The sequence below is a fragment of the Balearica regulorum genome, chromosome 1 (assembly GCF_011004875.1).
Source record: "Balearica regulorum gibbericeps isolate bBalReg1 chromosome 1, bBalReg1.pri, whole genome shotgun sequence".
In the NCBI taxonomy this organism is placed as follows: Eukaryota; Metazoa; Chordata; class Aves; order Gruiformes; family Gruidae; genus Balearica; species Balearica regulorum.
The window spans coordinates 212,049,961-212,077,612 of NC_046184.1; the positions used below are offsets into that span (position 1 = coordinate 212,049,961).

The 27,652-nt window shown below is 40.3% G+C and overlaps 1 protein-coding gene across 4 annotated transcripts; it reads left to right on the forward strand.

Annotated features, from left to right (window-relative positions):
- The first annotated feature begins 4,181 nt into the window (after positions 1-4,181).
- Positions 4,182-25,393, forward strand: CCDC83 (coiled-coil domain containing 83). 4 transcript variants are annotated; one of them, XM_075742500.1, is made up of 12 exons: positions 4,182-4,235; positions 5,955-6,048; positions 7,269-7,386; positions 10,319-10,403; positions 12,396-12,564; positions 13,273-13,440; positions 16,231-16,322; positions 17,462-17,530; positions 20,024-20,145; positions 21,183-21,268; positions 22,811-22,995; positions 24,671-25,393. In XM_075742500.1, the coding sequence occupies exons 3-12, from the start codon at positions 7,301-7,303 to the stop codon at positions 24,854-24,856; spliced, it is 1,248 nt and encodes a 415-aa protein (XP_075598615.1). In that variant the 5' UTR covers positions 4,182-4,235; positions 5,955-6,048; positions 7,269-7,300; the 3' UTR covers positions 24,857-25,393. The 4 variants fall into 4 exon arrangements, with proteins under 4 accessions (XP_075598615.1, XP_075598612.1, XP_075598614.1 ...); XM_075742497.1 differs by lacking the exon at positions 4,182-4,235 and adding an exon at positions 4,245-4,364 and having other exon boundaries at positions 24,671-25,386; XM_075742499.1 differs by lacking the exon at positions 4,182-4,235 and adding an exon at positions 4,245-4,350 and having other exon boundaries at positions 24,671-25,386.
- The last annotated feature ends 2,259 nt before the right edge of the window (positions 25,394-27,652 follow it).

Genomic DNA, 27,652 nt, shown 5'->3' on the forward strand with positions numbered 1-27,652 from the left:
AAGCAAAGCAAGACAAGGAATTCATTCCCCACTTCCCATGGGCAGGCAGGTGTTCAGCCATCTCCAGGAAAGCAGGGCTCCATTGCACCTAACAGTTACTTGGAAAGACAAATGCCATCATTCCGAACATCCCCTCCTTCCTTCTTCTTCCCCCAGCTTTATATGCTGAGCATGACATCATATGGTATGGAATATCCCTTTGGTCATTGGGGTCAGCTGTCCCGGCTGTGTTCCCTCCCAACTCCTTGTGCCCCCCCAGCCTACTCGCTGGTGGGGTGGTGTGAGGAGCAGAAAAGGCCTTGGCTCTGTGTAAGCACTGCTCAGCAGTCACTAAAACATCCCTGTGTTATCAGCACTGTCTGCAGCACCAACCCAAAACACAGCCCCATACTATGAGGAAAATTAACTCTATCCCAGCCAAAACCAGCACACCTCTCTTATCAGATTGCCAAAGTTAAAAAAAAAAAAAGAAAAAAGAAAAAAAAGAGAGAGAAAAAAGAAACATGAGAACTTCTCTTCCAGTTGTCAAGTCAATGGGACAGCTCAGTGGGAAAATCAACATTAAGGATGGAGTCAGAATAGGAACCAGCTCTCTGGAGTGAACTTTGCTCTAAGACTTTTCTTTGAGCAGCACCTTCTGCAGCCTATCTTAGAAGGTCACTGAGAAGCAAATTACATTCTCTGCCTTGCCTGGTTTTGGCACAATCTGTGTTTTCTGAATTTCTTTCCCACAGGATGCAAGGCTGAGAACTCTGAAAAGAAATGCCACAAAAGAGTGAAGGCTTCTCCTCCAGTCCTAGGAGGTATTTGCAAAAGGTTTAATTTCATTTCTCTACTTACTTAAATAGGCAACCGCTTGAATGGCCTGTACTGCCTCTGCCCTCTTATCAATATTGATATTTATTGAATACAGCAGGACTTGCCAGTTCAAAACCAGCCCTAGCAATACTCTGCTGTCTTTTACATTCATTCTTGAGATGGACATTTTGTTGGTGGAATACAGGACTTCAAGATATAAGTAAGTAAGTGAGCTGTTTCTGCCGTGCTCCCAGGTCCTGTGCCTTTCAGAGCCCTTCAGGGTTCCTCCCTCTGCCTCCTCAGCCTCTCACTGGGCTTTCTGTATGACTTCAGGAGAAGAAGGTCTTCCTGGTCCATCCTTCCTTCAATATAGCCAGAGCTGTTTGTTTCTCCACCAGGAACAGCCCATCACCTTCACATCATCTCAGACTTTGCAGTGGAGCAGGTTTAAAAAAGAGCAGAACAGGACTCCCAATCCTTATTGCAGTATTCAAACACCTCTTAGGTATTTTGCAATAGAAAGAACAGGGATTCTCCTTCCCTCCTCACCTCTTCCCCAGGCTTTTCTTGGGTAAGCCAACTCTTTGTGGCCTGGCTGCTCTTTCCTTGCCTGTGTGGTCTTCCTGTTCCTCACTTTCCTGGGGGAGGTGCTCTTTGATGACTTCTTCCTTGCTCTGAAGGTTTTGTAGGTCTGCCCAGCCATCCCTGAGGACCTGAGCTGCTGCCTGCTGCACAGTAGGATGCTTGTCTTCCTGCAGTAAGTGGAGGGCTGAAATGACATGGGAAGATGCACCAATGACTGTGAAAACCTAGGTCAGAACGGTCTCATGCCTTCCCTGGCTTCCCAAGCAGAGCAACACTTGAGAACGCTTGAAAGCCTTCCCTGGGTTCGGTCTCATACCCAGGCTGAGGTCTGGGACAGAGCGCCAGAGAGATGAGGCAGTGTACGACAGCAGAAAGTGGTGACATCCTTCCCCAGTCAAGGAGACAATGTAAAGGAGGAGGGGCAATTTTAACCTACATATCCTCAGAAGACCCATACCCTGCTCTGTCAGCTGGAACATCTGGCCCTTGATACTCTTCTTTGTGAAGAAGGATGCCCATCAAAGCTACCATAGCGCTGATGACGGCCTGGTTGAGCTGAAGTTTGCTCCAACTGAACTTCGCTGAACTCGGCATCCCCCAGACACAAGCTGCCTCTTCCCAAAGAGAATGAATTCTCTTCTTCCTCTGGAGAAAAAGGACTTGCTTGAGAGGAGAGGGAATATTTCTCTCCTTTAGTGCCCGCAACCCTTCTGACTGAAAGGGCACTGGCAATCAGCAGTTTCTCAGCAGGAGTTCTCCAGGCCCAGCTCATGGGAGAGGTGGGAAGCTGGAATCCACACACACAGCATTTCCATACTCTTTAGCAGCACCTACCTTCCAGGTCCAGACATTTTGGTAGACAAGATGATTCCTTCCAAAGCACTTCTGACATGCCATCTTAACACAGAAAGGCAGGTGAACTCCAACATCGCAGCTACTGCTGAAGGACCAACAGAAGCAGCAACTCTCACCACTTCTTCACAGTCCAGCCAGTTTCTGACAACATTTCTGACAACATAGCAGAACAAAGGGTAAATTTTGTCACAAAACTCAGCTTCCTCCATTCGAGGGAAGGAGCATTTTTCCCAGTCTTGGAAGTCAAGATTTACAACTTTTGACTATATTTCCAGAACTGCATCAAAAGAAGAAGGGAAAAGGTCCCTAAGTAAAGTATGTACCAGTGAGAGTATCTGGTGCTAGCACCCATTTTATGGAGCAGATCTTCCTGGCACCCATATTCAAGCTTGTTAACAGAGAGTTAAAGGAGAGCTGAAAGCACTGCCTGATCCTGGCAGACACTGTTAACCTGCAAAATAGGGACTCAAACTCATCATAATATTTTCTCCTTCTGGATGTAAGACAAGACTTTCTAAAAGATGTATTGTCTGCCCATACAAAGAAAAAGGCAAAGGCTGCCCACAGTCAAGTTTACGCACTGTTACTTTTTGGCATAGTGGGATTTAAATATGTCCAAGTTAAAGATCTTGTGCTACAAAGTACGAAGGTCAAGGCTGTGTTTATCTTTTCCAGGTGACTCAAGATTCTGTTCTTTCTTTTTCCCTGCCTTCTATTCAAAGCCTAGCCTATGTGTCACCTGGCTGCTGTGTCCTAATAGCATCATTCAATCCACGAGATAGGAGAAGGAAATTAAAAGTCATTAGTGTTTTATGATTTGGGGTTTTTTGCTTGCTTCTTTTTTTGCTTTCTCATCTGAACAGTTCTGTGGGGCCACTGAATGAACATAAGCAGCATCTTCCTACTGTCTTTAATATAGATGCATTGCAAATTATGGTCTCTGCCTATTGGACTAAAAGTGTTTTGTCCTTGCTTTAATGAATATGCCTTAATTACAGAGACTGCTGTACTACGTCAAACAGGACTTGTCACAGGATAACGTAAGCTCCCACAGGACTGGCCAAAAACTCTGAACAAAGTAGGTAAATGTGAATTTCGGCCAAGAAAGAGGACAGAGGCATTTCTTAAGTGATTCACAATTTATTTCTGTGTTAGACTATGGTTCTCAGAGTTATCTGGCTCAGGCACTAAGGTCCTGTGAAGGAGGATGACGTACCGAGCAATGGAGGTCCATTGGCCAGCAAGAGAGAAGAAGAAGCAGTTTGGGATCAGCCTCCAGCCCTCCTTTCCATCTTCTTACACCTTGTCCCCACTGCTGGGGCATAGCTTTTTGCACAGTGCTGGTGTATGGGGCAAAGGAGGTTACAGGCAGCAGTGTATGGCTGCCTATTACTAGAGTGGAGGAGCTCGCTCCATCTCTGTGCCTTGGACAGCTGAGGGAGCTTGTCCTGAGAAAGTGGCTCTGCAGCCATGATTGACCCAGCTCACATTTGGTGTGGAACTGCAGCTACTACTGTGGCATTGGAAATGCTCTTTTTCTTGAAGATAGCAGCAATTTTACTTCATGCTGTTAAGCCTGCCGCTTTAGGTATCCATTTGTCTGAAACTCTGGCCGGCCCATGACCTTTGCCACACGGAAATCCCTCTCAGCTCTTAAATTATCCTCGTGCTGCTGTTTACATTTGCTTTTCTCATTTCCTAAGGAGGGGTGCCAGTACAGGAATCACAAAGCAAATAACGCGTCAGTGCACCTGTCAGTGTCTCGCCTCATCCCGCAGCGCTGGCTTCCTGCCGCGGGGTGCGGGGCCCTGCCCGCCGAGGGACGGCCGAGCGCTTTGCGCGGGCTTTTCCCCGGCGGTAACTCCCGCGCGCCGCCGGCAGGGGGCGCCGCCGCCCCTCGGAACGCGCCCAGAGGCGGGGAGGGGCGGGGGCTCCCGTTGCCTTGGCGACCGGCGGCCGTTGGCGTCGCGGTGGCGCCGCGGCGGGTGGGGTGCGCGGTAGGCCCCGACTGACTGACCGACCGACCGACCGCCGCCCGCAGCCGAGCGGGGAGCGGCGGGTCTTCCGGGGCAGGGCCGGGTTGGGGTGGCTGATGCGGAGCACAAACAGTGTGTGGGTGCTGCAGGGTACGGGTGGTGACTGGGTGCCGGGGGCGGGGGATTGCGGTGGCCTTGAGGGCACGGGGCGGGGGGGGGGGGGGGCGCAGGTGCCAAGGGCCATGAGGGGGACTTGGACGTGGGTGGTGGCAGGGCAAGGGGAGGTACTTCAAAGCTTGATTTTGGGAACTTTTTGGTGGTGGATGCTCAGAGGTGGCGGGGGACAGTATGGAGTGGCTTAGGCACAGAGTGACAGTACCAGTGGGGTCTAGTGGCTGCAGACAGGGAGGCCATGGTCACTGTGAAGGGTGGCCCAGCTTTGTCCACTGAGGTGCCCAGTGATGAAGAGGGTAGCGGGGAGTATATGCAAGGGACATGCGGGAAGGGATTGAGGGCAGAGGGAATTGTTAGCCTGCTTTGGAGATCGGGAAGAGGTTATGGTGTGGCTGCAGAGTGCTGAGGTAATTACTGATAGGGGACCTGAGGCTACTGATAATGCAGCTGCTTGAGGGACAGGGGTAACAGTGTGCGTGCAAGTGCTGGTGTGGGTATGGTGGCACTGATGAAGTGATTGAGCTGATGTGAGCAGTGAGCTGCCATACAGGTTGTTCCTGTGATGAGTGTCCGGATAGTCACAGTAGTCGGGTCACAGTGTCTTGGACCTGCTTGCTTCTTCACCTGGGGCTGGAGTTCCAAAAAAAAACCCAAACCCCAAACCCAACAAACCCAAACCTTTTCAAAGTACTGCAGCTCAAAATGTTTCAGTTTGTATCCAGTTTTAAGCAGGGGATTTGATTATCCATTTAATGGAAGGGACAGAAATAATTTAAAAAAAAAAAGTTAGAAATTGCTGCAGTGATCTTCTATTTCTTAGGAAAATCAGTAAAATAAATGCTCAAGCGAAAGTGGAATCAATACCACCTCAGTTAATTCTGCACTGAAGAAAGATAATAGCTTCTTTTTTATACTTAAAAATGTATTGTGCATGTGGGCTGAAAAGTTCAAAGGAGTCTAGGGGACCTAAGTACCTAACTTGCTGTCTCAGTGAGATTTTTTTTCTTAATTCACTTGGTCTTGTTTTTAAAAAAATCTCAATCTTCCAACAGTCATGTGTTTAGGATTTTTAAAAGTTTCATGAGAAGTACTGTGTTGCATTGGCATCTGCAAAGGTTGTGTGTGAATATTAAGGACTTAATATGGCTTCAGGCTCAAGTGGATGCTCAAGTACAAAAGGATTTTTTCTTGGATGCTAAATGTCAGTAAGTTTTAGGGCAGTCATGTGATGATGCTGTGACACAGGCATGATTGTATCGAAGTTCCACAGTAGAATATTTTACTAATGTGTAGCAACTGTTAAATGACTAAAAAAAATCTAAAACAAAAAAAAAACCCCAAAAAAACCCCAAAACCCAAACCCAACACTTTGATCTGGGACACTTCAGAAATCCAAGATATTGCTGATGGGAGTCAGAATTTTCCAGATTTCTGTGAGTGAGATTAGCTGTATCTGTGACTTAAATAATCAGGTGGTGCAAAGACTGTGATTGACAGCTCTAGACAGTTGTCCCTGTGAGTGTCAACTTTTCTTCAGCAGCAAATAGACAAAATCTGCACAAACAGGTTTCCAGCAGTGGGAGTAAAAATCTTCTGGATAAGACATTATGAAAAAGATATTCCAAGGTCTAAGGAGCTGCGTGGTGACATAGACTCCAAGGTATGTTTACCCTTTCTTTCACTTACCTTGCAGAGCTGCCACACAGTGAGCATTCCTTTTACATGCCTTTCTGCAATACGCAGCGCACTGCCTGCCCTCAGCACCCTCACTTGTTTCATCAGCAGGCATCAACTACTCATTTAGGGTAGAAAGTTATTTTGTATACAGAAAGCTGACATTGCCTTGCTTCAGGGTATGGTGAGTGCACCAGCATATGGATTAGAGTGCATCTGTCAATAGTTGGTTTAACTTCATTCCCTTGATTTTACAGCGATTTGGCAGGCTTGGTATGTGGCTTTCCACTGATTTATTTTTTTTCCCCCTGTTTCCTTGTGCTCATTTTAATAGGAAAAGTATCCAGCCTTCTGTATTTAGTCACAGAACAAGTTGTTATCAATTTTAGCTCTTGGCTAGAGTGATAATTGTTAGAATTCAGAACTTAAATTCAGAAAAGCAGTTTAATATGAAAACAGGTTATATACAATGTTTCTACTCATGCAGTAATAAAAACTTCCGATGTTATATGAACTAATCTGGCCTTGGCATTGGATTATGTGACTGCTAAAAGTGAGGAATCTTCATAAGTGCCCTTTTCTTGTGACTTTTTTTATTTTATATAATATATGCTACCAGTTCCATTACAGAACTATTCATTCTCAGTTGAATTCTGAGGTTGGTAGTTGTGACAACACGCCCAGGGAATACTGCTGACATGCATATCCCTTCAGAGAGTGGTTTTGTTCCAGTTCTGACAATGAAAACTGGTATCAGAGTTGCAGTGAAAGGCAAATATTCACAGTGCTAGGAGAACAGAAGGCGAGGGAGAGAGATGCATATTAACAAGTGGACTTGATAAAACAAGCCTGATAAAGAAACAAAGGACTGGAAAAGGAACAACTGCTTGTTTGATTTGCATGAATGTAAAATACAGCCTGCAACAAGGGATGCAATAAATAACTAGTGATAGAGGCCACTGTTCAGGAACGTATCCTTTACTCAGGACAACACTTCAGGATGTCCTAAAAATGTCCCAAAACCACGGGCCTGAGTGCTGCCCTGGGCAGGATTACTGTTGTCAACAAACCACCTTGTTTTGTGTATTTCAGAACTGTTAAGAACTTGTCACAAGTGACAAAGGCTGGTGAACATACAACATTTTGTAAATCATTCCTTTCTCTCCCCCCCGCCCTTCTTTTCTGCTTGCCATTTCCTACCTTTAGATCTAACTTTTAGCACAAGTACAACAAAAAGCATGGAAGGAAAGAAGAAAGAGGAGAAACCAGAAGAGCAACTTACGGATCCTGAATCAGCTTTCCTAGAAGCCTTACTAGAATTTCAGTAGGTTTAATATATTTAGCTTTTTACTCATATAGAATGCGTGAATGGATAAAGCAGATAACAAAGACAACTTAACCAATTCAGACCCTCAGCTGACTGACTGTGGCAATTGTGTACTGTTCTTTTGTGTTCTTGTTCGGGTTTTCAAGGCTATTTTGGAAATACATACTTTTTAAACTATAAGAAAGCATTTAAGTGGGTCAGAAATAATTTTATGCAGTTAGGTTATAACTTGGGAAAAGGAGTTTTATTAAAAACAAAAACCCCACACTTTTGTCTGTTAGTAGCAAGCTTTTGATCAGTGTACTCTAAAGCAGCAAGATCACATTTGACTGTATTTTTTAGGATTCCTTGATGTGCACAGAGGTATGTAGTCACCAGTCAGAACCTCAAGACCTACAGTATGCTCCCTTGGTGCAGCTGAGAGTGGAGCACAGAGGAGAGTGTTTTATTTTGAAAGTAATGGAGGGATAACTTAAAATCAAGCAGCAAAAAATAAAGAGCTAAGGGGGGAATATCTGAAGTAGTTACCAATTTATTTGATCTCCAATCTCTTGACTAGATGATGGAAAGGAGAAAAATTAAGCTCTGTGACTTTTATCAAAGAGACAGAGATAGAAAGGGAAAAACCTCAACAGCATCCAATATCCAACAATTATCAGCACTTAGGGAGCAAGAACTACTGCCTTGGTATAGAAATGAAAAGCAGGGTAAGCAAACTGAAGAGCAACCACATATAGTTCTGGTGACATCTATAGGAGTTTACAGGACTTATGTGGGATTTTCTATTTCATTTTACAAAGAACAGAGTACTAAGTTTCCATAGTAAACCAGACCAGATTTAGCTGAATCTTATCACAAATAAATATGATCCAAAAAGTCAACAAACCAGCCTATTTATTAGGCTAAGAAGAAATAAGCAAACTCTATTATTAAGCTGAGGAAAAAAAAAACCCAGTGCTTTCTGGCAAAATTATTGTTATGTATATTTAAATATCCAAGAAAATGACTGACTGAAGAGTCTTCCACTGAAATGTGTGCTGTACTAACAAAAGATACTTAGTTTCTACAGCAACAGTAGGGGGAAAAGGGAAGAAAAGTATTTTTCTTTCTGTCTTTATGTTTCTACCTCTCCTCTCTTTCCCTCTTGCTCTCTCTTTCTCTCCCTCTCTTCACTTCTGTAATCTATAACTTCTCTGTACCACTTGAGTGAACAAAGCAGCAAATCATACAAGAGAGTATCTGTCTCATTCTGGTTTAGGATTTATCAAGCATGTAATATTTATTTAACTTCCATGCCTGCTTTTTCTTCTGTACATTGAAGAATGGTAACTGTTCATAGTAAGTTTGTTATTTTGCATTTTCAGTACAGTTTTCTGTTTCAGGATTGGTTGGGAACAACAATTCCATTAATTACTTGCCATAGTAACAACAATCCAATTAATTACTTGCCCTAGTAACATCCTATAGATGACTGATAAAACTGTCATGGTACTGGAGAAGAGTGTTGTTTCTAGATGATTAAATCATCTAGATGAAACCTAGTATGCAGAGCTGGGAAAAATTGTACCAAAGGAATCATCAATCTAGCTGTTTTATAGCTTCTTGAATCTGACAAATACCGTAGAAAAATAATCTAAAGAGGAAAGTTTGAAAATATAGCAAATATTTATTCTACTCATGTAATTTTTTTTTTTTACATTAACAAAGTGACTGATATAAACTGCCACTTCATGGAAAATCTTAAAGTAGCAGAAATCAAGACCATCATCAGTATTCAAAATACAGAAATGGGTTAAAATGGCAGGTAATTTAGGAGGTCACACTGTGTGGCCAAGCTGTCACCTCTGTCTAATAAGTGATATATTTTTGCTGTAGCTATCAGCACCATACCCCTGTATCTCTGGTCTAGTCTCTCTAACTAATGTCCTTGTACTTAGTGGAAAACCTGGAGAATACTTTGGAGCACACGGACACCAGAGGATGCAAACTGTGTAACCTGTAGTTTGCATGACTGAGTGATCCAAACTTAGCCAGGAAAAATGATCTTCTTTTAAAACAACTTAATACAATAGGGAGGGGCAAAAAAACTCTCAAAAGAAAACTGAAGGAACAATAGCTGTTGAAACAGTAAAAGACATTGTGATAATTGTAATACTTGCCTCTATTGTGTCATAAGGTGAACGAATTCTGGGAACAGAGGGAAAGATTACAGAGAATTTTGCAAATAGACACCATTTGCAATCCAATGTTTCTCATTCTAGAAGAGAGAACGGCAGAAAAAAAATACTTATTTTACAGCTGTGGCAAAGTAGTCTAAGAAAATTGTGAAAGAAATGAGCTAGTTCTTTGACAAAAATGTCTAAACATACTTAGAGGATACTACTCGGGCTGCAGTCCCTATTCCTTTAGTGCGTCTTAAAGGCTAACAAGTTCTTGGTGTACAAATGCAGTTTATGAAGCTCAACAAACCACATTTTCAGAGGAATCAAATCCCATTTAATTCTCCAGTTTGGGATTCATCTGACCCATGTCTGAATGAGTTGCCTAGGCTTCCTTATAGTGAGTGGTGAGTAATAAATATTTCTGGAGCACAAATAATCTTGTCCTAAAAGAGGCCTGTGCAATAGGCCAGCTAAACCACATCCAGAAAGAATAAACCAGCTGAATCCTCTTTAGTGGTTACAAAGGAACAGTATAATCAGGGGGTCTTTCTCAGTAGGAGTATGAGACCCAAACTAACATGAAGGTCCATATGTATATGGGAAATAATTTCTTTATATGTAGTAAGCAGACAGTAGTATCTACATAAATTAGTCAAGCAATAGGATACAAAACTAAACATTTCAGTACATTTCCAATCTAGCTTACATAACATCTCTCTCTCTTCTGTTTTTGTAAGAATGTCTCTTTCTTTGCTCTTTCTCCACAGAATTGAGACAAAAGAAGCAGCAATTGATCGGGTTTTGTTTGATCTGAAACAAGTGGAACAGAAGAACAAAGAATGTCATAAAAGAGTGAGTGACCATGCATCCTCCTCTCAACACGTTTTATATGTGGTATTTTAACTCACAGATTCAAGTTTGTTCTTTTAATCTTACTACTACATTCACTACAACTAGTAATTGCCGTGAATTTCTTACAGTCAATGAAACTAGAGTTAGTGAGTCACTTTATATGCTTAAAAGTTAGTGTTAGCTGAATTAAATGTGAAATAAAGCATAAATGTCCTAAATATAGCCATGGAAAAAAGGAGCTGCAGGAGTAGAACACAGCAGAATAGGACACAGCAATAAGGTAAAGTGAGTTCAGCAAAGGTGTTTTCCAATGCACACAAGATCCTCATTAACCACATGAGTATTTAATCTTACTCCGCAGCAAACATAGGACAGTGAGCCCCCTTTCAGTAGGTAACTTTACTGCAGTATATTCAGATGTGCCTTTTCAAACAACCCTGCAAATATTCCTCAATATTTCAGAGCACAAAGAATAAACAATATTAACTTCATTTTTGTCAGTAGTACTAGCAGATCTGACCAAGTATTGAGATTTGCTGACCTTTGATTCACTTCTGAGGTAATGGAATTGCACAGGTTTCTATGAGAGTTTAGTTATTCTTACAAACTTTGTTACAATGAAAAGTGAACAAAGAAGAAAGAACATCATACAATTGTCTAGGTGCAATTTTTAGCACTGCTCGATGAAGGCTTACTTTCTTGCGGAGTAAGAGTTGTGTTGGGTCATTTTTAGAACAAGGTCTTGTAACTACTGATCACACTTGAGTGACACTTTAAAGAACCATACGTATGAACTGTATATAAAGAATAGTATATAAAGAACCATAATATGACATCTGATAACTGAGAGCAGAGCAGTAGACTTTGAAAGCGTGTGTGTGTATATATATATATAGTTACCTAATAAAATGAATTCAAATCGCTCAAAAATCCTTAAAGTAGATCATGTTATTAAACAATGTTGCAGCCTGCACTTCCTATGGCATTGAAACAATGTCTCTGTGTCCTTCCCATGCCCAATACTTGCCCTGCTTTTGTAAGTATCCATCTGTTTAGCTTTCCTTGGTGTTCTTTCAGTCTTGAAGCCTGGATTGTGTTTCATTTGTGGTTTTAACTATCAGTGGAAGTGGCATGTTGGCTCTTCTCTCTGCAGACATCTGAAGTCTCTTACAGTTATTCCCCCAGTTTGCTGCTGGTCTCTCAGGGACTCCTTTGTATTTTAGACTGTGCAAGGTACTTCAGGGCATGCTTGAAGTGCGGTTTGTTCAATTTAGCCATTTTTTTTACAGTTCTTTGGGCTCCCTTCTTTGTTTCCTGCTTAACATTTCTGAGTGGTTTAGTTCCTTTTAGAAATGAGAGATGTTTGAGACTTTCTCTATGGCATAGTTGCTGTTACAGTTTGGCTGATATGGTTATTTGCTCCCTTATGGTATCCTTTGGGAGCAAGCATACACGATCAGTAATTTCAAATAATTTGAGTGTCACTTGAGAGGGTCAGGGCAAGGGGATATAATCACAGTTGTGGAATCAGTAGGTATAATTAATTCCAGCTCTGACAAGAATCTTTTTTTGTGGTTACGTGCAAGTGACCTGATTGTCTGACATTTCTACCTGAAGGTGGTAAATTGTCATGAAGAATCTTGAAGGAAAGTAAATAACTCGTACGAATAAATATTATTAAATCAACCAACAGGAACTTTCTTTCCAGGCAACAGAGGACTATTCATGTGCTGCACCAATAAGGTATGGCACACATTTGTCTCTCATTTCCTTGTTATGGTCTTGAAGTTACTGAGAAACTTCTGAGATACAAACTCTCCCTTCTGCTCCATCCTTTTTGAATATGAAAAATAGCTGTTTAGCTGAGTGTTTTTGCAGTGCATCATGGTACTAAGTCAGATTTTACTTTTCTTCAATACTTAGGTTTGTAACTTTGAAAACTAATTTAAATATGTTTTAATACATGCCTTTTCTTCTGTTGTTCTTTCATAGAATGACCTTCTGAAGGAAGAACAGCAGGCACGCATCAGGCAGATACTAAGACAAATAGAAGAAGAAGAGAAAGAACAAGATAAAAAGGAGGTTGTAACTAGGGATGATGTGGAAGAGTCACTGAAAGCAATATGGCAATATGTTAAGGACAAAGAACAACTTCTGAAAGGTACATTGTGAGTTGTGGAAGTGTGGTTTGCAGTTTACACAGTTAGGATTGAGTACTTTTTTGTGCATTTTAAATAGAGATTCAACTTCCTTGTTGCATAAAAAGCATAAAGCTTTTCCTCCCCAAAGTTAAGCTCTGTAAACGTGGTATGAGATTATGGAGGGCTTATAAGTAAATCTGTTAATTAAGTTGAGTTAAAATTCAGAACAAATGAGTCTTTTATAGAAACAGACCCCATATATTAGAATCTGGTTTGTTCCTTCCAAGCGATGTATATTACTGTGCAAGTACAGAGACTTCATATTTTCCATTAAGTTAAAAGTCATGAAAGCTCTATGCACTGGTTCCACTGGAAGATAAAAAAAATTATTGATGGCAGTAAAAATGAGCGGTTTTGATTGTTGAAAGTTCTGGCTGCCATCCCTGTGATTCTCAGTAAGAGTGAAGTCACGTGTGTCTTTGGTTACAAGATTTCAGTGAGAACTGTTGTGTCTCCTTGGCAGAGTAAGATCAAGCTGTTTTCAGCAATGATGGTGGCCCTTGACACTATATAAGGCCATCATGCTGTAGTGTAGAAGAATCACCCTTCTTTCTCCAATCCCAGTGAAAATGCCTTTATTAATTAATTTGATGAAGTTGTAAGAAATATGAACTATCACTTCAAGAAATTGGTAATGAACTTGTCTTCTGACATTCTTACTTTAATAGATCTGCACTCCCAGATCGAAGGAACTGAGCAAAGACTTTCAGTAAAGCAGAGTGAGAGGGATTATTGGTTAGAGTACAAAAATGTGGGAAGTAAAGCACAGGCCAACAGGATTATGAATCTGGAAAAAGAGATCAAGGAAGTCAAAGATGACCTTCAAACGGCTACAGGTCAGTTTACAGCTCATGTAATGCATGTCTTATAAGCTCTTTCTGTATTAATTCTTGGAATTAATTAAATTATGAATTTAGTTTGTCAGGTTATAGTAACTTATATCAACTTTTGCAAGACAGTGCACCTAGAGTACATAATCCTATAAAATGGAAGAACTCTCTGTTTCCATAAAAGTCGCTTTATTAAATTGTTTTATGAAGTTGCAGAAATTATGAACACTCAAAGAAACTGATAACCTTGTCTTCTGATGATTTTCTCATAAAATATAGGCAACTCATATTTTAAAAATATTATTATGAAGCACAGCGGTTTTCTAAAAATAGGTCTACATGTATTTAGGTCACCTACACACAGGTCTCCCTTAGGAGTCATACTTGAAAATGTTGACTCTGCTCTTGTTGCTTCTTGTCATGCTACAAGCACTTCACATGTTGAAGACTCCTTTGACAGGAAAGTAGTATGAGCTCATTCTTGGAACAGTCTTTTGAATTTATCATACTGGTTTAAACGCAGAACTAGAGGGAGCTGTTCAGCCAGTGGTCTGAACTTTGCCTCCCAGTTGCGTAGCCTCGTGTACGAGGCCCTGCAAAATTGCCAGTACAGACACATACACATACTGGGAACTGTTTCAATACTGACACAACAGTAGAAGTAATCTGAGAGCTTATGTATTGTGGTGCTGAGTGCTTTACAAAGATTTCTTTACTACTGCATTATTTTAAAATCATTTAAATGTTTTGCTGTTACATAACCCATGCTTCTAATGGGAGAAGGATGTCCTGGTTTTCTTCCTTTATGTCCCTCTCAGTATGCATGACCACAGCCGAGCAGCTGGTAGTAACAGGCAGTGACACTGCTCTAAGGGTCTCTGTATATTCTGTGCCAACTATTACCAGGCATCAACTACTGTGGATAAGAGCCAGTCAGCTATCTTTTCGTCTCTTGAAACATATTTTATCTTGATTAAGATCTGCACTGTGCTTTCTACATTGCCAGATAGCTTATCAGATATCGATCTCTATATTCTGGAGAGGTTGATGATATTTTTCATTATGTGTTTTCTGTATTCTTAGTCAATTTAAAACTTTGCTATACAGCTGCTGAAATATGAAATATAAAAGCCCATTCTCTTTTTCATAGAATGCCAGAATGAGCCAGTAGGAACGTGCAGTCTGTCCTCCTGCATGTCACAGGGTACAGAGCCAAAAATTTGTGATCGAATGGAAGTGTATTTTATAAAAAGATCATTACAGAGGTACATGTAACAGTTGCCTGATTAACATACTGCAAAATGATGCTGCCACTACTGGATATTAGGATACTATTTTACTCAACTTCCTAAAATCGAACTTATAAAGTGGCTGGGGATTACAGTCTTCTAGCTTACAAAAACAAAGAATCCAAACCAAAAACCAGAACTAACAAGCTTCCAGAGTGATGTGGCAGAAAATTGGGCTTGTTCACTCCTTGAACGTGTAACAGGCTTAGGGAATAAGCATAGGTGAAGAGATTTCTGTCTCTGTAGGTACCACTGAAGGGCTCGACATTGGCACAGTTCATGTGGTCTGGAGATGACATTTTAAACAAAATTGCTGGAAGGGAGAGGAAACAAAAGAGAACTATACACTTACGAGAGGTGTAGGGAAAACAGTGTTGCAGTGAGAGAGTTAGGGAAAATAGCCTCCTTAGAAACAATAAATATGTCTGAAAAGTTCCTCCTTTTCTTCATTCTCCCAGTACAACTCAGGTTGTTTAGCTGTCTGAAAGAATGAAAAGATTAATTAATTATAGCATGTAAGTACTTCCATTTCATTCTGCCAAGACTGGATGGTGGATTGATTAAGGCAGGCCAGCTCCCACAGTGTTAAGAACTACTGCACAACTAATGGACCTTTCGTATTTGCCTGCCTTTGACTTCACAGTGGGTCCATGACCAGATACTCATTTACAGCCAGATCAGCAGTAGGCTGTCTGCAACACAAGTGCAGAACTAGGCTGAATTTCAAGCCTCTGGAACAAGTATGAAGTGCCTTCCTTCAAAGAAAATTACTACAATCTCATTCATTCCTTCAAAAGGAGGAAATACCAGGCAGCAGTGGGCTATTTAGAATAGCACAAAAACAACTGAAGGGAACGATTAAATGATTAAATAGTAAATGACGAGAACTTGAAGCCAAACAAATTCAGTTTGACATAAGACACGCTTTCTAAATAATGACCACAAGTAACAATGAAAGCAAATCATTGAGGCAATTGCCATGTTCTTCATTTTGCCCTGTTGTCAAATTGGAACCCCCGGAAGGCTTAGATAAGACAGAAAATTTATTAGGCTCTGTATAATAACCGTCTGAAAAAAATACTATGTGCATAAGATGATCTAATATGCTTCTATACCTAAGAAATAAGTTTTCTAAGCAAATCTCTCACACGACTCCAGGAGCTCTGCTATTGATAGAGACAAAATTTAGTCTTAAGATCAATATTTTAGCAGAGAATTGCTCAGTTTACTGCTCAGTTAGCAGTGAATTGCTCAGCTGTTGCAATTGCCACCAGAAATGTGTAAGCCACTTCATATTTCTAGTTCTGTAGTTAATGCTACTGGCCTTTGGGTTTCGGAGGACAATTTCTATGGGGAAGAATGTTTGAATCCTTTTCTGTGAAGCATCTATACACGTGATGCTGGCTGATAAGTTCCAGTTTAGGAACAACATCCCAATTATCTATTTGTTGTCAGGAGAAATTGATGTCAAATACTGATTTCTGATTTTCTTTTTTTTGATTTGAAGAATATTACAGAAATGCTTTGGAAGCATTGAAAGAAGAAAATGACAGACTGGTTGAGAGGCATATGGAGTTAAGTAAGGAACAGGCCCCTGAGGTATTCCTTCTGCCTTTTTAAAAAGTGCTAACTGCATCATGGTTAGGATTCATGTACTCTGCATTAATAATTATTTTAATTAGAATTAAGACATGGAAATTTTCTTATAAATTGAGAGTAAATCCTCTTACTAAACATGGTATTGGTTATTGTTATACACACATGTACCTTTTTTTTTTTTTAACATCAGATTAACAGTGAGTAGATGTGAGGGCATTTTACAAACGAAGTATGGGAAACTGGGGCACCACACGCTGATATGACTGGTTCAAGAACATGTCACTTTTGCTATGACCTTGCATAGACTACAAAAAACAGTAACACACTAAGAGATTGTCTGCATGGAAATATGCATCAATTGGGAAAAAAAGTTTTGTACTTGTAAAGTACATTTTTAAAATGTCAAAATAGTGCAGCCTACAGTAAAATTTAGGCTTATTGCTATACCGAATTTTTGTCATCTCTGCCAGCTCTAATTTGCAAACATGATTTACAAAGTATTTATGGTGATGACTTTTTACACTCACAAAATGCAAAGCATACTTCAGTACAAACCACTGGTTGGGCCCATTAGGTATTTAAACTCCTTGACTTCAGTGCTGGGATTTTCAGTCATGTGAAAACATAATCCAAAGGACTGTTTTTATTGTGATCTACAGGGTCATCTTTCCTCCCAGTTGTTCCTTTCAACTTACTGACATCAATAATTACATTGTAGCCTTGGCTCATTAGCATAGACCTCTACGTGTTTAAGTCACTTGTAGATCAGTACTGCCTCATTTGTAATATTGGTTGGGTTTTTTAATAATTAAAGGTTTGACTTCCTGAAAACAGGAAGATTTGAGCAGTAGTGGGAACATAGCAGAACTTGTTAGGCAAAAATGTTTTAATTTAATATGGGAAATTACAAAATACTGGTAAATTGCTTGACATATAAACCGCACTAGGCTGGATGATCGAGAAGAAACAGCTGGCCTTGTGGACTAGACCCCGTGTAATCCCTCAAGGAATGCTACAGTCTGTTGTGTGGATGTTTCTTAATTATTTTCTGCTAAACAGCAGAAGGTTCTTCTTTATAGTGTGCAGCGCTGTCAAAGTCCCGCTTTGAGATGAGATGATCTTAAATTGTGTTTTCTCAGAAAGCTGTAAGATACTTAGACAAAAGCAGTCGCAGAGAAATTCAAGAGAATGAATGGCTAAAAGAAGAGGTAAGAGGACCACTTGCATACAGTTTATCATGGCAGTTCAGGTTTGAAATACAATGGCCTACAGACATAACTGTTTCCAATGATGGGCATCTGAAGACTTTCATAGGAAAAGGAGAGTGATTGTCCTGTAATTAACATGTAATCCTGAGTAGCAAACAGTGTATGTGATGAACAAAGGTAAAAGGTGAATATCTACTTTCACAAATGAAGCTCGGGCATTTTCCTGCCCGAGCACTTATGTGGATGACTACAACATACTGTACAATTAAGTATTTATATCTTATGAGATTGGGATACTAAATAATGTAAAGGTTCAACCATGTAAGTATCTGAAGAGTGTAGTTTGGATTTGTGTTAAAATTCTAGTGCTGCCATATTGAAAGAAAATGGATATGGATGTTGGAAACATTTTTGGAGAAAGGGCTTGAGACAGCTTTAAATGGGAGATAATAAAGACACCCTGGAGATTAGTACACTGAAGAGAGGAAAATCAAAATTGTATATAGCTGTAATTGATTACTTGATAGCTTTTATACTGTTCTTTAATGGCAATATAGAGCTATATATTAGATAGTTGTAACTTTTGTCAAGAAAAAACTTTTTTGTGAGCCAAATTTGGGAAACTGATTTTTCTATGGTTAAAGTTTGATTGTATCTGTTCCAATCAATACAGATTCTTTGTTGTGATCAAATCTAAGCAAGAGATTTAGAGGAAATATCTTTCCCACCTTTACAACCTCACAGTTTAGAACTGAGCAACACCTTTTGGGAAATTAATAAATGAACTTATTATTTTTTCACTGCCACATCAACAAACCTGGCAGAGGTTTCTCCATTTTACTTACTAGTTTAAGATACTTGCCAGTATGCAGGGATACAGCTTTCCTTCTTCCCCTTAATGAGCTCTGAGCTTACATCTTTAACTTTCCAGGGAGGGTGTCCAAACCACAGCTTCTGAGGCAATGAGATAGGGGTCAACAGAAGGGAATTAATGTTTTAATCTATATAAAAACCAGGAGCTCAAATCTATACATCCTATCACTGAATGAATATGAATGCACTTCCCTTCTCCCTGTCTCACTGAACACTTAACGAATTTTACACACGTTAGGCAGTGTCAACAGGGGAGATCCAATTTGGAGTACTCTTATGTCCTGACAGGCCCTCTCCTGAGAGTTGAGGGATGTGGGTTTCTTTCCTCTCAACTAGAAGTTTCCTATGTTATGAATTAGTTTCCTATGTTACTAGTTTCCTATGTTATGAATTAGTGCTTTGAATTATTGTGGAAAACAAAATTATTATCACTAACTTCTCCAGTCCTCTGAATTCACCCATTCATTTTCTCTGATTTTCTTATACAGATGAATTATTTTCTTACAGGCTTGTGTTTACATGTAGCTGACAGACTCTTCCAGTATTTTCTTTTGGGGAGATAAACCAAAAATTTCACTTTCACTAAGTTCAAAACTTATCATTTTTTTCCAATTTGGCCACTGAACTGAAAAATGACTTACCAAATCAGCCCTCAACTAGTTACCTCCAAATTAGAACAGATTTAGAGACTCCAGTCACATTTTTCCATGGTTACTGTGTCACACCGGGATGGTGCAAAGCTGCGTCACCTCATTGTGCCAAGCCACATCCTGTTACTGGTTAATGTCCTGTCATTTTCACCTTTTTTTAATCCCTGGGAGAAATGGGAACTAGATTTTAACTGCAAATTTGGATGATTATGGCTGGATTAATTTGGCTTTGGTGAGAACAGATGCATTCAGATCACAGGTACTGTTTTTAAAGGTGTGCATATGACTAAGATTTCTGGGAAGGTATCCATCCCACAGCATGTTGCACTTCCCAGTGAAGGGGTAAGAACTTGCTTGTACTTCAGGACAAGTGAGAGGAATTGTGGGACCTGAATAACTGGTGTCCTTTGGTTAATACAACTTCATGGAGCTATGGGGCAATTACCAGACCAAAAGAAAGTGGAACCTGGGGTTTAGCCAATGTCATGGCTCACTTGGACTGAAAGCTTCACTAATTCTGGGTAAGAAGGGTTTGTGTGTAGGCAGAAATTAGAAAAGCAACACTTGCTGAGCAAGAGTCTGAATTTAACTCTACAAAGAAGGTTTTTCTCTCTCAAAGCTCTGATGTGAAAGCAAAAAAAGAAAAATCCAGAGCTTCTGTCTCCCAGACCTGTCTGGCTACATGAGAAGGTTCTGCTATCAGGGTTGCATAGCCCAAATGTGTGGCTGTGATTGACAGAGTTGTGCCAGTAAAGGGTTCTAAAAAAGGTGTGAAAGAACCGGTGAGACCTTCCCTTTGCCTGAAAATATGTCACTAGGTTTCTCCACCAAATGTGCAGTCTTGTTGATAGAGCTGCATTCTTTCTAGGTGTGTGCTATTAAGATAGTTACTATGAAAGCTTTCCAAAATGAGTATATTCTTTTTAAGATTATTTTTTTAATTATTATTATTTTATTTAATTGTCAAAAGGTTAAGATGTATCAAAAGGAAGTAAGTGATTTGAAAGCCTCTATTCAGCTTCTGGAAGAAGAAAATATTGGTTTAGTGACAAAACTGATTGATGGCAAACTTCAGAATCTGAGAGTGCCCAGGTAAAATGCCTTTACAGATTCAAAAGTGATTTAATTTTTTTTAAAAAAGATAATGCCTTTTCCTGCCTCTAGAGCTATTTGGGCTCTCCCACAACAAAGCCAAGGTAGTTTCCCAGTTGAGGGGAGGCAGGATTTGACTAAGTGTGTGTGGGACTTGTGTCTCTGAAGGATGAGGGTGACATTGTAACCCTCTAAATACCAAAACTCAGGGAAGAAACTGGGTTCTTTAATAATCTATTAAGACCCAACAACACTCACTCTCTTTTAGTGGGGATACCACTAGGGCTTGGAAATAGTTTCTTTCTCTTGTAATTGTCTCAGACCCAGCTTCTCAGACCAAATGCTGAGTAATAGATTTTTCCTTTATTGTTGGCAAAATGTTTAAGGATGTGAAGATTAATATGCAAATATACGGGGTTTTGCAATCTCAAGTGAAACAGATGACCTGGTACTGAGTAAGGAAGAGGCCTTGGGATAGGTCTGTCTATAGAGGTGTCTGTTTCTTGTATTTTGAAATTATTTAACTTGTTCCCTAGAGAAAGATTAATTTAGCTGCAAAATGTCAACACTAATGGTATTAAAAGCACAATGTAACAATGGGAATGATTCATCTTCCTTTTCCAGTCCTGGCTTAGTGATTTCAGCCATATTGCATAAAAAAGTTCCAAGTCTTAAGAAGTGACCATTTTTCTCTCCTCTCCAAACTTTGGACTGCTTTTAAGAGAGAGCTGCCAGCTGTGGTTTAAGTCTCGGACTGACTGGAGACTATAACATTTGTTTTCTTTTAGTCTCATGGACATAGCTGAATTTAGGCACTAAGAATAAAAAAGCACAATGTATTAGCCACTAAGCTACCTGGCTGCCTCCATTGCATTTTTAAAACATTGCGCTATTCTGCATTTGTGGTTAGGCAGTAAATGGCTTTCAGAAAGGGTGCCCTCCCTCCTACACCCCACACAGGACAATTGCACAGAACAATTCAGAGAGAAAATTCAGACCTCTAATATGAGTTTCACTTTATTTTTTTAATTTCATAGGCATTTGTTTCTTACCCAGACAGCTGGCTTGCAAGATGAATTTCCTAAGGATGAAATGAAAGAAGTAGAGTATAGAGAGTACGCAGGTAATGCACATGCCAGCAGCTTATAAGAACTGATAAGTCACTGAATATTTAAATACTTTTTATTTCTTAAGTTTTTTATCAAACTGCCTGTTTTACATGGTGAATACTTAATTTCCCACTTAATTGCAGCCATCACAGCAATGATAGACTGTAGTTTGCATTAAGAAGATAAAACCACAATCTGCCTGTAATACAGTTTTAAAATTTATATTGGTGTTTAGGTTGAATGTAATTACTCATATAGAGCTAGCCTGGAATGTGGTTAATAGGCTTGACCATCTTTCATAAAGATATGATTCCTATCTTAATCAGTTCTTTACTGATCCATATCATCATAACTTCATTCTGTCTTGTCCCTGAGAGGACATTCTTGAACTCTACACTGGCTTTCACCTGAAGTTTACAATCATTCAGCTCAAAGAGATACACCAGAGTTAAATTATAAATAAATCCCTAGCAAGAGCCAATGAAGCTGCATGGAGCTGAGCCTGAACTGAAAATCTTGGTAAGCAGTACTGAGGCCTTGGGATAGGTCTGAAGTTTGTTTGGGATAGTACTGAAGTTTGGGCTGAATCTCCATCTGTTCTGGTAGGTGTGTCCAGGAAGTGGATATACCATTAGGCAAGAAGGACTGTATGAGTGTGCTTATCCATTCAGTGTGGTTTGTATGGATTCCTTAGTATCACATGTTTCATTCACTCACTTTACATGAGTAGAAGAAAGAGGGGAAAAAAAGGGCAAAACTAAATCGAAGAGGTAAGTTCCAAAAATGGAAGCCATACAGTTATGAATACGTGAACAAGTCTGTTGAAGTCCCGATCAGTTCCAGCCATAGGTTGGCCTTTCTGGAACCTTCAGGGAACAGCAAACATGTTGACTGAGACTTCTGACTTAGAAATATGTTTACTTTGAACAGTTCAGCTCTATTACCTTTGCTAGACCTTTACAATAATTACTGGGATGAGTAGGGGTTTTTTTCCAATAAGCTGAGGTCAAGTCACTGTCCCAGGCAAACATATAATTTGGCAGTCCATGTCCAGAATTGTCTATCGTCCTGAGAATTAGTCAACTGCAAATGTGAGCTCTTCAGAGGAGTTATAAGTAGACTAGCTGTGTTTTAGGAACTTGTATGTATGTACACATAGCGATACACACATTGATACAGAAAAAGTTTATACTTGTTTTTGCTGCCTTTCCTATTTATTTTTTTTAACTATTCAGGGCTATATAGGCTTTCAGTTGAACTGATAAAAGCTCTTTTTTTTTCCCTTGCCCCATCCCACAGGGATTCCTTCTAACCTCCAATCCATTTCTGTTCCTGTTCTTGATCAGAAATTGTGAGCAGAAATAAACATAAAAATACCAGGGAGCAAAATCAACATTTGGCTTGGATTGCCAATTAAAAATCCTCCCAAGCTGTTCTTCACATCTCACTGGCCAACCCACATTAAAGACTACAGGCAATGCTTGTACCAAGTACTAATTCTGATCTTCATAAAGCTTAACAATTACATACACATCATTGTTCTTCTCTTTAAAAAGCGAATACAGATGGAGATGAAAGCCTCAGAAGTGCCACAGTCCCCTGCCAGAAAAAAAACACCTTTCGGAAGATTCAGTCTAAAACAGAGAATGAGAAGCCTCAAGACAGTGATGAGGAGCTGTGGGAAAAGTTATTCACTCCAACTCTTGATAGCTTGTTGCATGAAGATGAAAAAGATTTCCAGGTATGAGTTAAAGTAATCGGGTCTTTCACTGACACAAACATATTTCAGTATAGAACATGAGCTACTGCCAGGAGCCTTCTATTCCTGGTGGTATTACAGCAGAAAAAACTCCAATGTCTTTTACCTAGTGTACAATTCAGATGTTTAATTGTAGGCATCTGGTGCTAGTTGAGATGGTTAAGGCACTCCCTGTCCTTCAGATGCTGGGCCAAAATAGCAGAGGTTCTGCGTCATGGAGGCCAGCCTCATGTGGATGTTTTGGATGCCTTAGGGCATTTCTGATAGCACGAGACACGTCGTTTTGGCAATTGAATGGTATCCTAGGAATCAGCATATGTGAGTGGCAGGATGAAGCTCCCCCTACAAAGAATTCTGAGTGTCACCTAGTGACAGTTTTCTATGGTATTGCACAGGCTCATTTGCTTAGATGCTGATCCTTTAGAATTCATGTTGCATAGTAGAATTAAGCGATCAACAAGTAATTTATTCCTTCAACAGAAGGCCAGGCTGAAGGTGTTCCTGGGTCCAAAATACGGGGTTTGAGAAAATAAAAAGGTACAGGTTATATGTAAATAGAGTGTGTGTGGTTCTCAAAAGAGGTGGTGGCGTCTGCTTCAGGAGATCCTTGATCCTAAGTTGCAAAAAGATGTTTCCTGGGTGCCTTTGATAATACATCCTTGAGTTATGAAAACTTAAATACATTTCTAAATAAACTAATTACTCTCAGACAATACATTACATCATCGATTTCTACGGCAAATTAAAGATGATATCAATGTGGGGCAGACTGCGGGGCTTGCTGTGTGAAGATGGTTCTCCATGTTTCTTTACTCTTGAGTATTCTATTCAGACATACTCAGTAATGAGTTTAAAAAAAACCAGACAAACCCAGTAACTCCTCTTTTTCTAGAAATTTGGCATTAGTTTGATTAATACACTGAAACTTGTGATCAGAGAAATCATCTTGTTGCCTTGATCAGAGCCCACCCCACGAAAGGACATAGGTGCTGCTGACATCTTGTACTTTATAACAATGAAGGTCTAATTGCAAACGGTGAAGTTGCATTGGCAACTATTATGAAAGCATTTATTAAATAGAGGTGATACAAGAACTTGCGCGGTCAAATTCTTTCTTCCCTCTCCCTGGCCTTGGCTTTATGGTCCTGCTCCTGCCCTTAGGGAACCCACAGTGCACGTCAGCCTTTTCTGTAGCCAGTTCACTCACTAACCCAGCAGCAAAGCTTGCCTTTTTTTCTCCTTCTGAATTAGTTTTCTGTTGGATTAGTCAACTGAATTGACTCAGAGGTTTGGAGAAGACCAGAGCCAGCACAGACGTGGTGGAAGCGCATGGCTGGACTTGGACCTCTCTCTTTTGGCAGTAGTGAGCTGTTGGATTAGTTTAATTCTTCTCACAGAAGTGAACTTAGGAGCAGAATTTGGTTTTGCAGAGAAAGTGTTGTTGGTGAAAACACACAGGAAAAGAGGGCAGCAGGGCTGCAGGTCCTAAGATGAGCTTGGCTTGTAAACCAAGCCCATTAACACTGACATTACCAAACATAGCAACCCCAGGGCAGCATCTTTACAGTTGCTTTTAAAAGGAAAATTGCTGGGGGTTTTTTGAAGAACGGCTGCTTTTCTATGTAATTGAAGAAGAATAATATTCTTTCTTCTTAAGGAATACTTAAAACTGGGTCCTCTGGAGACAAAGCTAATGTGTGTGGTTGGAAGAGCCATGCCTATTCATAAAGAACCAGAAGAAATGCCAAGCAGGAGCCACAAAGAAGATGGCATGATTGGTAAATCAGACGGGCACATCACAGCTCAGATGATCAAGGCCTTATCTAAAGAAAAGGTTGGTTAAAAATAGGCAAGCTGTGCTGTTAACACAGAAATGTAACATTCTCAGTTCATTAAATATTTGCTCTGTTCTTCAAGGAGCATGTGGCACTGTGCTTTGTGGAAACTGTTTCTGAGTGCGTGAATAGTGATTTACGAGTTTAATGAGAGGTATGTCGGCGTGCAGATGGCTAATTGAAAGGTTCCTTTCCTCACCACTGTGAGAACTTGTGCGCTTTTTGGGCTTCTCAGTCCATGTAGCTGCACATATATCTAATAAAGGATCCAAGTTAATATTTAGTTTTTGTGGTTCCCGCTTGCAGACTATCAAATGTGGAATTCCCTCTTGATCAGACACTGAATGGGTAGATGCAGGTTGCTATGAAATGTAGAACTGTTACAAAATACTTATGACTCTCCTAAAGCAGAACCTAATTTATCCAAGCATAATTCCACTATTGCTAGAAATTGAATGTTTGAATGCATTTTATCTGTCACCATAAAACCCCAATTTAAATGTATTGAAATAACCAAACATTAATTGAAAAATAAAAAAAAAAAAGCATAAAAATCATCAAAGTCTTAATTTTTTTTTAATTTTTTTAAATTTTTTTATTTTTTTTTAGAATTGGCCAAATATGTTGTGTAACCCTGTATCTTTGGTTTGTGGCTAGTCTCAGTGAATGTGTATCTTTTAGTGCATTGGTTCAGTGCGGGGGGGGGTTTCCGCTCTCATTGCCCATCCTGGACACCCTGCCAGGAGCACACAATGCAGTTACTCCCCACAGGCACAAGTAGGTTTCTGACCTATGCATTTCCTGTTTAGAAACTTGTGAAAGATTTGAATAAGCTGATTTAAACCCTTTATGGGTTCATCAGCTGTTTGGAAAAAAACTTCAAACATTGTAAACAACTTGTATCTATGCAGTGTCTCATCTTATCCTGTACTTCAGCACAAAAAAATTTTCATTTTTTCAAGCAAGCTCAGATATTCCTGCACAGCACGTGTCTCGACTTGCAGGCGAGTTGAACTGTTCTCTGGGCTCCACTGACTACAGCTCCTCAGAAACTGGGCTCACAAGGAGACATGTAAAGGTAGGAGCCTTAATCTCAGAGTAAATCTCACTTGCGTTGCCATGTAGTAAAGTTACATGAGTTTGGACGTGTCTCTGTTACAACCCAGCTGAGTTATGGCAAAGACTGAGGTGACTCTGAGCGTTAAGAGAATGGGGATCTGTACTTGCGAGATGGTAATGTTTTCAGCACAAGAGAAGCCTCCTCTTGGCGACACTGGCTTTCTTTGAGTGACCTGCGCTTCCCATGAAATGGCTTACGTGAGAGAGAGATTAGTTCTGCTCAGTGATTAGCTTTTCATTTAGTCGCAGAATTAGAATATGGTTTAAGCCGAACAGCTTCTCAGTTAAAGAAAGGCCTCTCCCCACCGCTCCCCAAAGGGCATTTACATTTCCTAGCAATGTAAATGTAGGGCCCATCTCTCAGCTTCTCTTTGCTTATGCCCATAACACATACCAACACGTGTATGATACGTGGCAGGACAACATCAACTTGTACCTTGGAAAAAAGAAACTTTGCCTCTTTGAGTCACTGTTTAGCCTTTTTACCAGAACTGCCTGTGTGGGTGAGAGGGAGTTAAAAAGAAAGCTGAAACATGCTAATTAGTGTTCAAGCCACAGGCAGCCTGCGCAAGCCAGAAGCAACAGCCTGTAGTGAAACATATTTAGTGAAGTGTCCCAAATGCCCTTGATTTCTATAGGATTAGTATTAAGGCCAGCATGAGGCTTTTATATGGAGAAGGCTAGGTTTTTGGCAAATGAGGCATCTGGATTTGACAATTTTGTTACTGGCAAAACCTCTGAGAAATGAGCAACATGTTGTAAAACAGAGGGCTGGTCTGTCTGCTTTCTGGTAGTAAGGCCAATGCTTCCAACTCCTGCTTAAACAACAGGAGTCAGGATTCACTACTCCAGTTAGGACAAATTTACAGGAGTCACCCTTAAATTCCCAGCATTATGAAATACCTTTTCTTTACTGTGCTTCTGTTGCACAAGACAACGATAGGACACTAGTTAGGCTACAAGATGCGGAAAAACAGCCACATGTCCCCACAACTATAATCCAAGCAAATCCTCAGTTGAGCTACAGTTAGGTATTTAACTGTCACACAACTCCTAAGAAACTTGACATTTCAGAGGAAAAAAGCCTCACAAGTGCTCACTGGAAATTCAAAGTTAAAGAAATATAAACATCGCCCAAGTTGCATGTAATTGTGTGGTAATAAAAGCCATTTTAATAGAACTGAGAAACATCAAATGTATAAAAATCACCATGGAGTGGGGTGGGCTGTACTGCTGGCCTGCACCAAGCGATCAAAGGAGCTGCTTACCTCAGCACGCTGCTGTTAGAACCCTCACTCGGCAATTCCCCTGTAGAATCGAGCAACTGGGTTATATTGCTCTATAGTCTGGCTGTGCAAGTATGATCTCTCCCCAGCCTGAGCTGCAGGGGAACGTAGGTTACTTTTTATTTAACTTTTGGTCTGGTTTTCAAGAGGTTTGCAGCCTCTGATGCAGCTAGGTTATATAACATGGCAATGTTTACACAGGTCCAGACCTGCATGTTTTGGGTAAATGAGGGTAGGAGACTTGTTCTGCAGCATTTGTTCTTGTTTGGCTGCTTTCTGAGGGAGAAGTTCTTAAACGTTCTGCTTCTGTGGGTTAAAAGGAGTTTGCCAGAGTAAGGTCAAGGCAGAAGCTAATGGACTAAAAAGTTACACTGCAGTGACAAGCCAGGAACGGAGAAC

Excerpts from the sequence above, each read along its gene's own strand:
- CCDC83 (XM_075742500.1), top strand. The coding sequence starts at position 7,301 with ATGGAAGGAAAGAAGAAAGAGGAGAAACCAGAAGAGCAACTTACGGAT. Across the intron at positions 20,146-21,182 it reads CAGAATCTGAGAGTGCCCAG|GCATTTGTTTCTTACCCAGA; the intron begins GTAAAATGCCTT and ends TTAATTTCATAG. Across the intron at positions 22,996-24,670 it reads AAGATGAAAAAGATTTCCAG|GAATACTTAAAACTGGGTCC; the intron begins GTATGAGTTAAA and ends TTTCTTCTTAAG.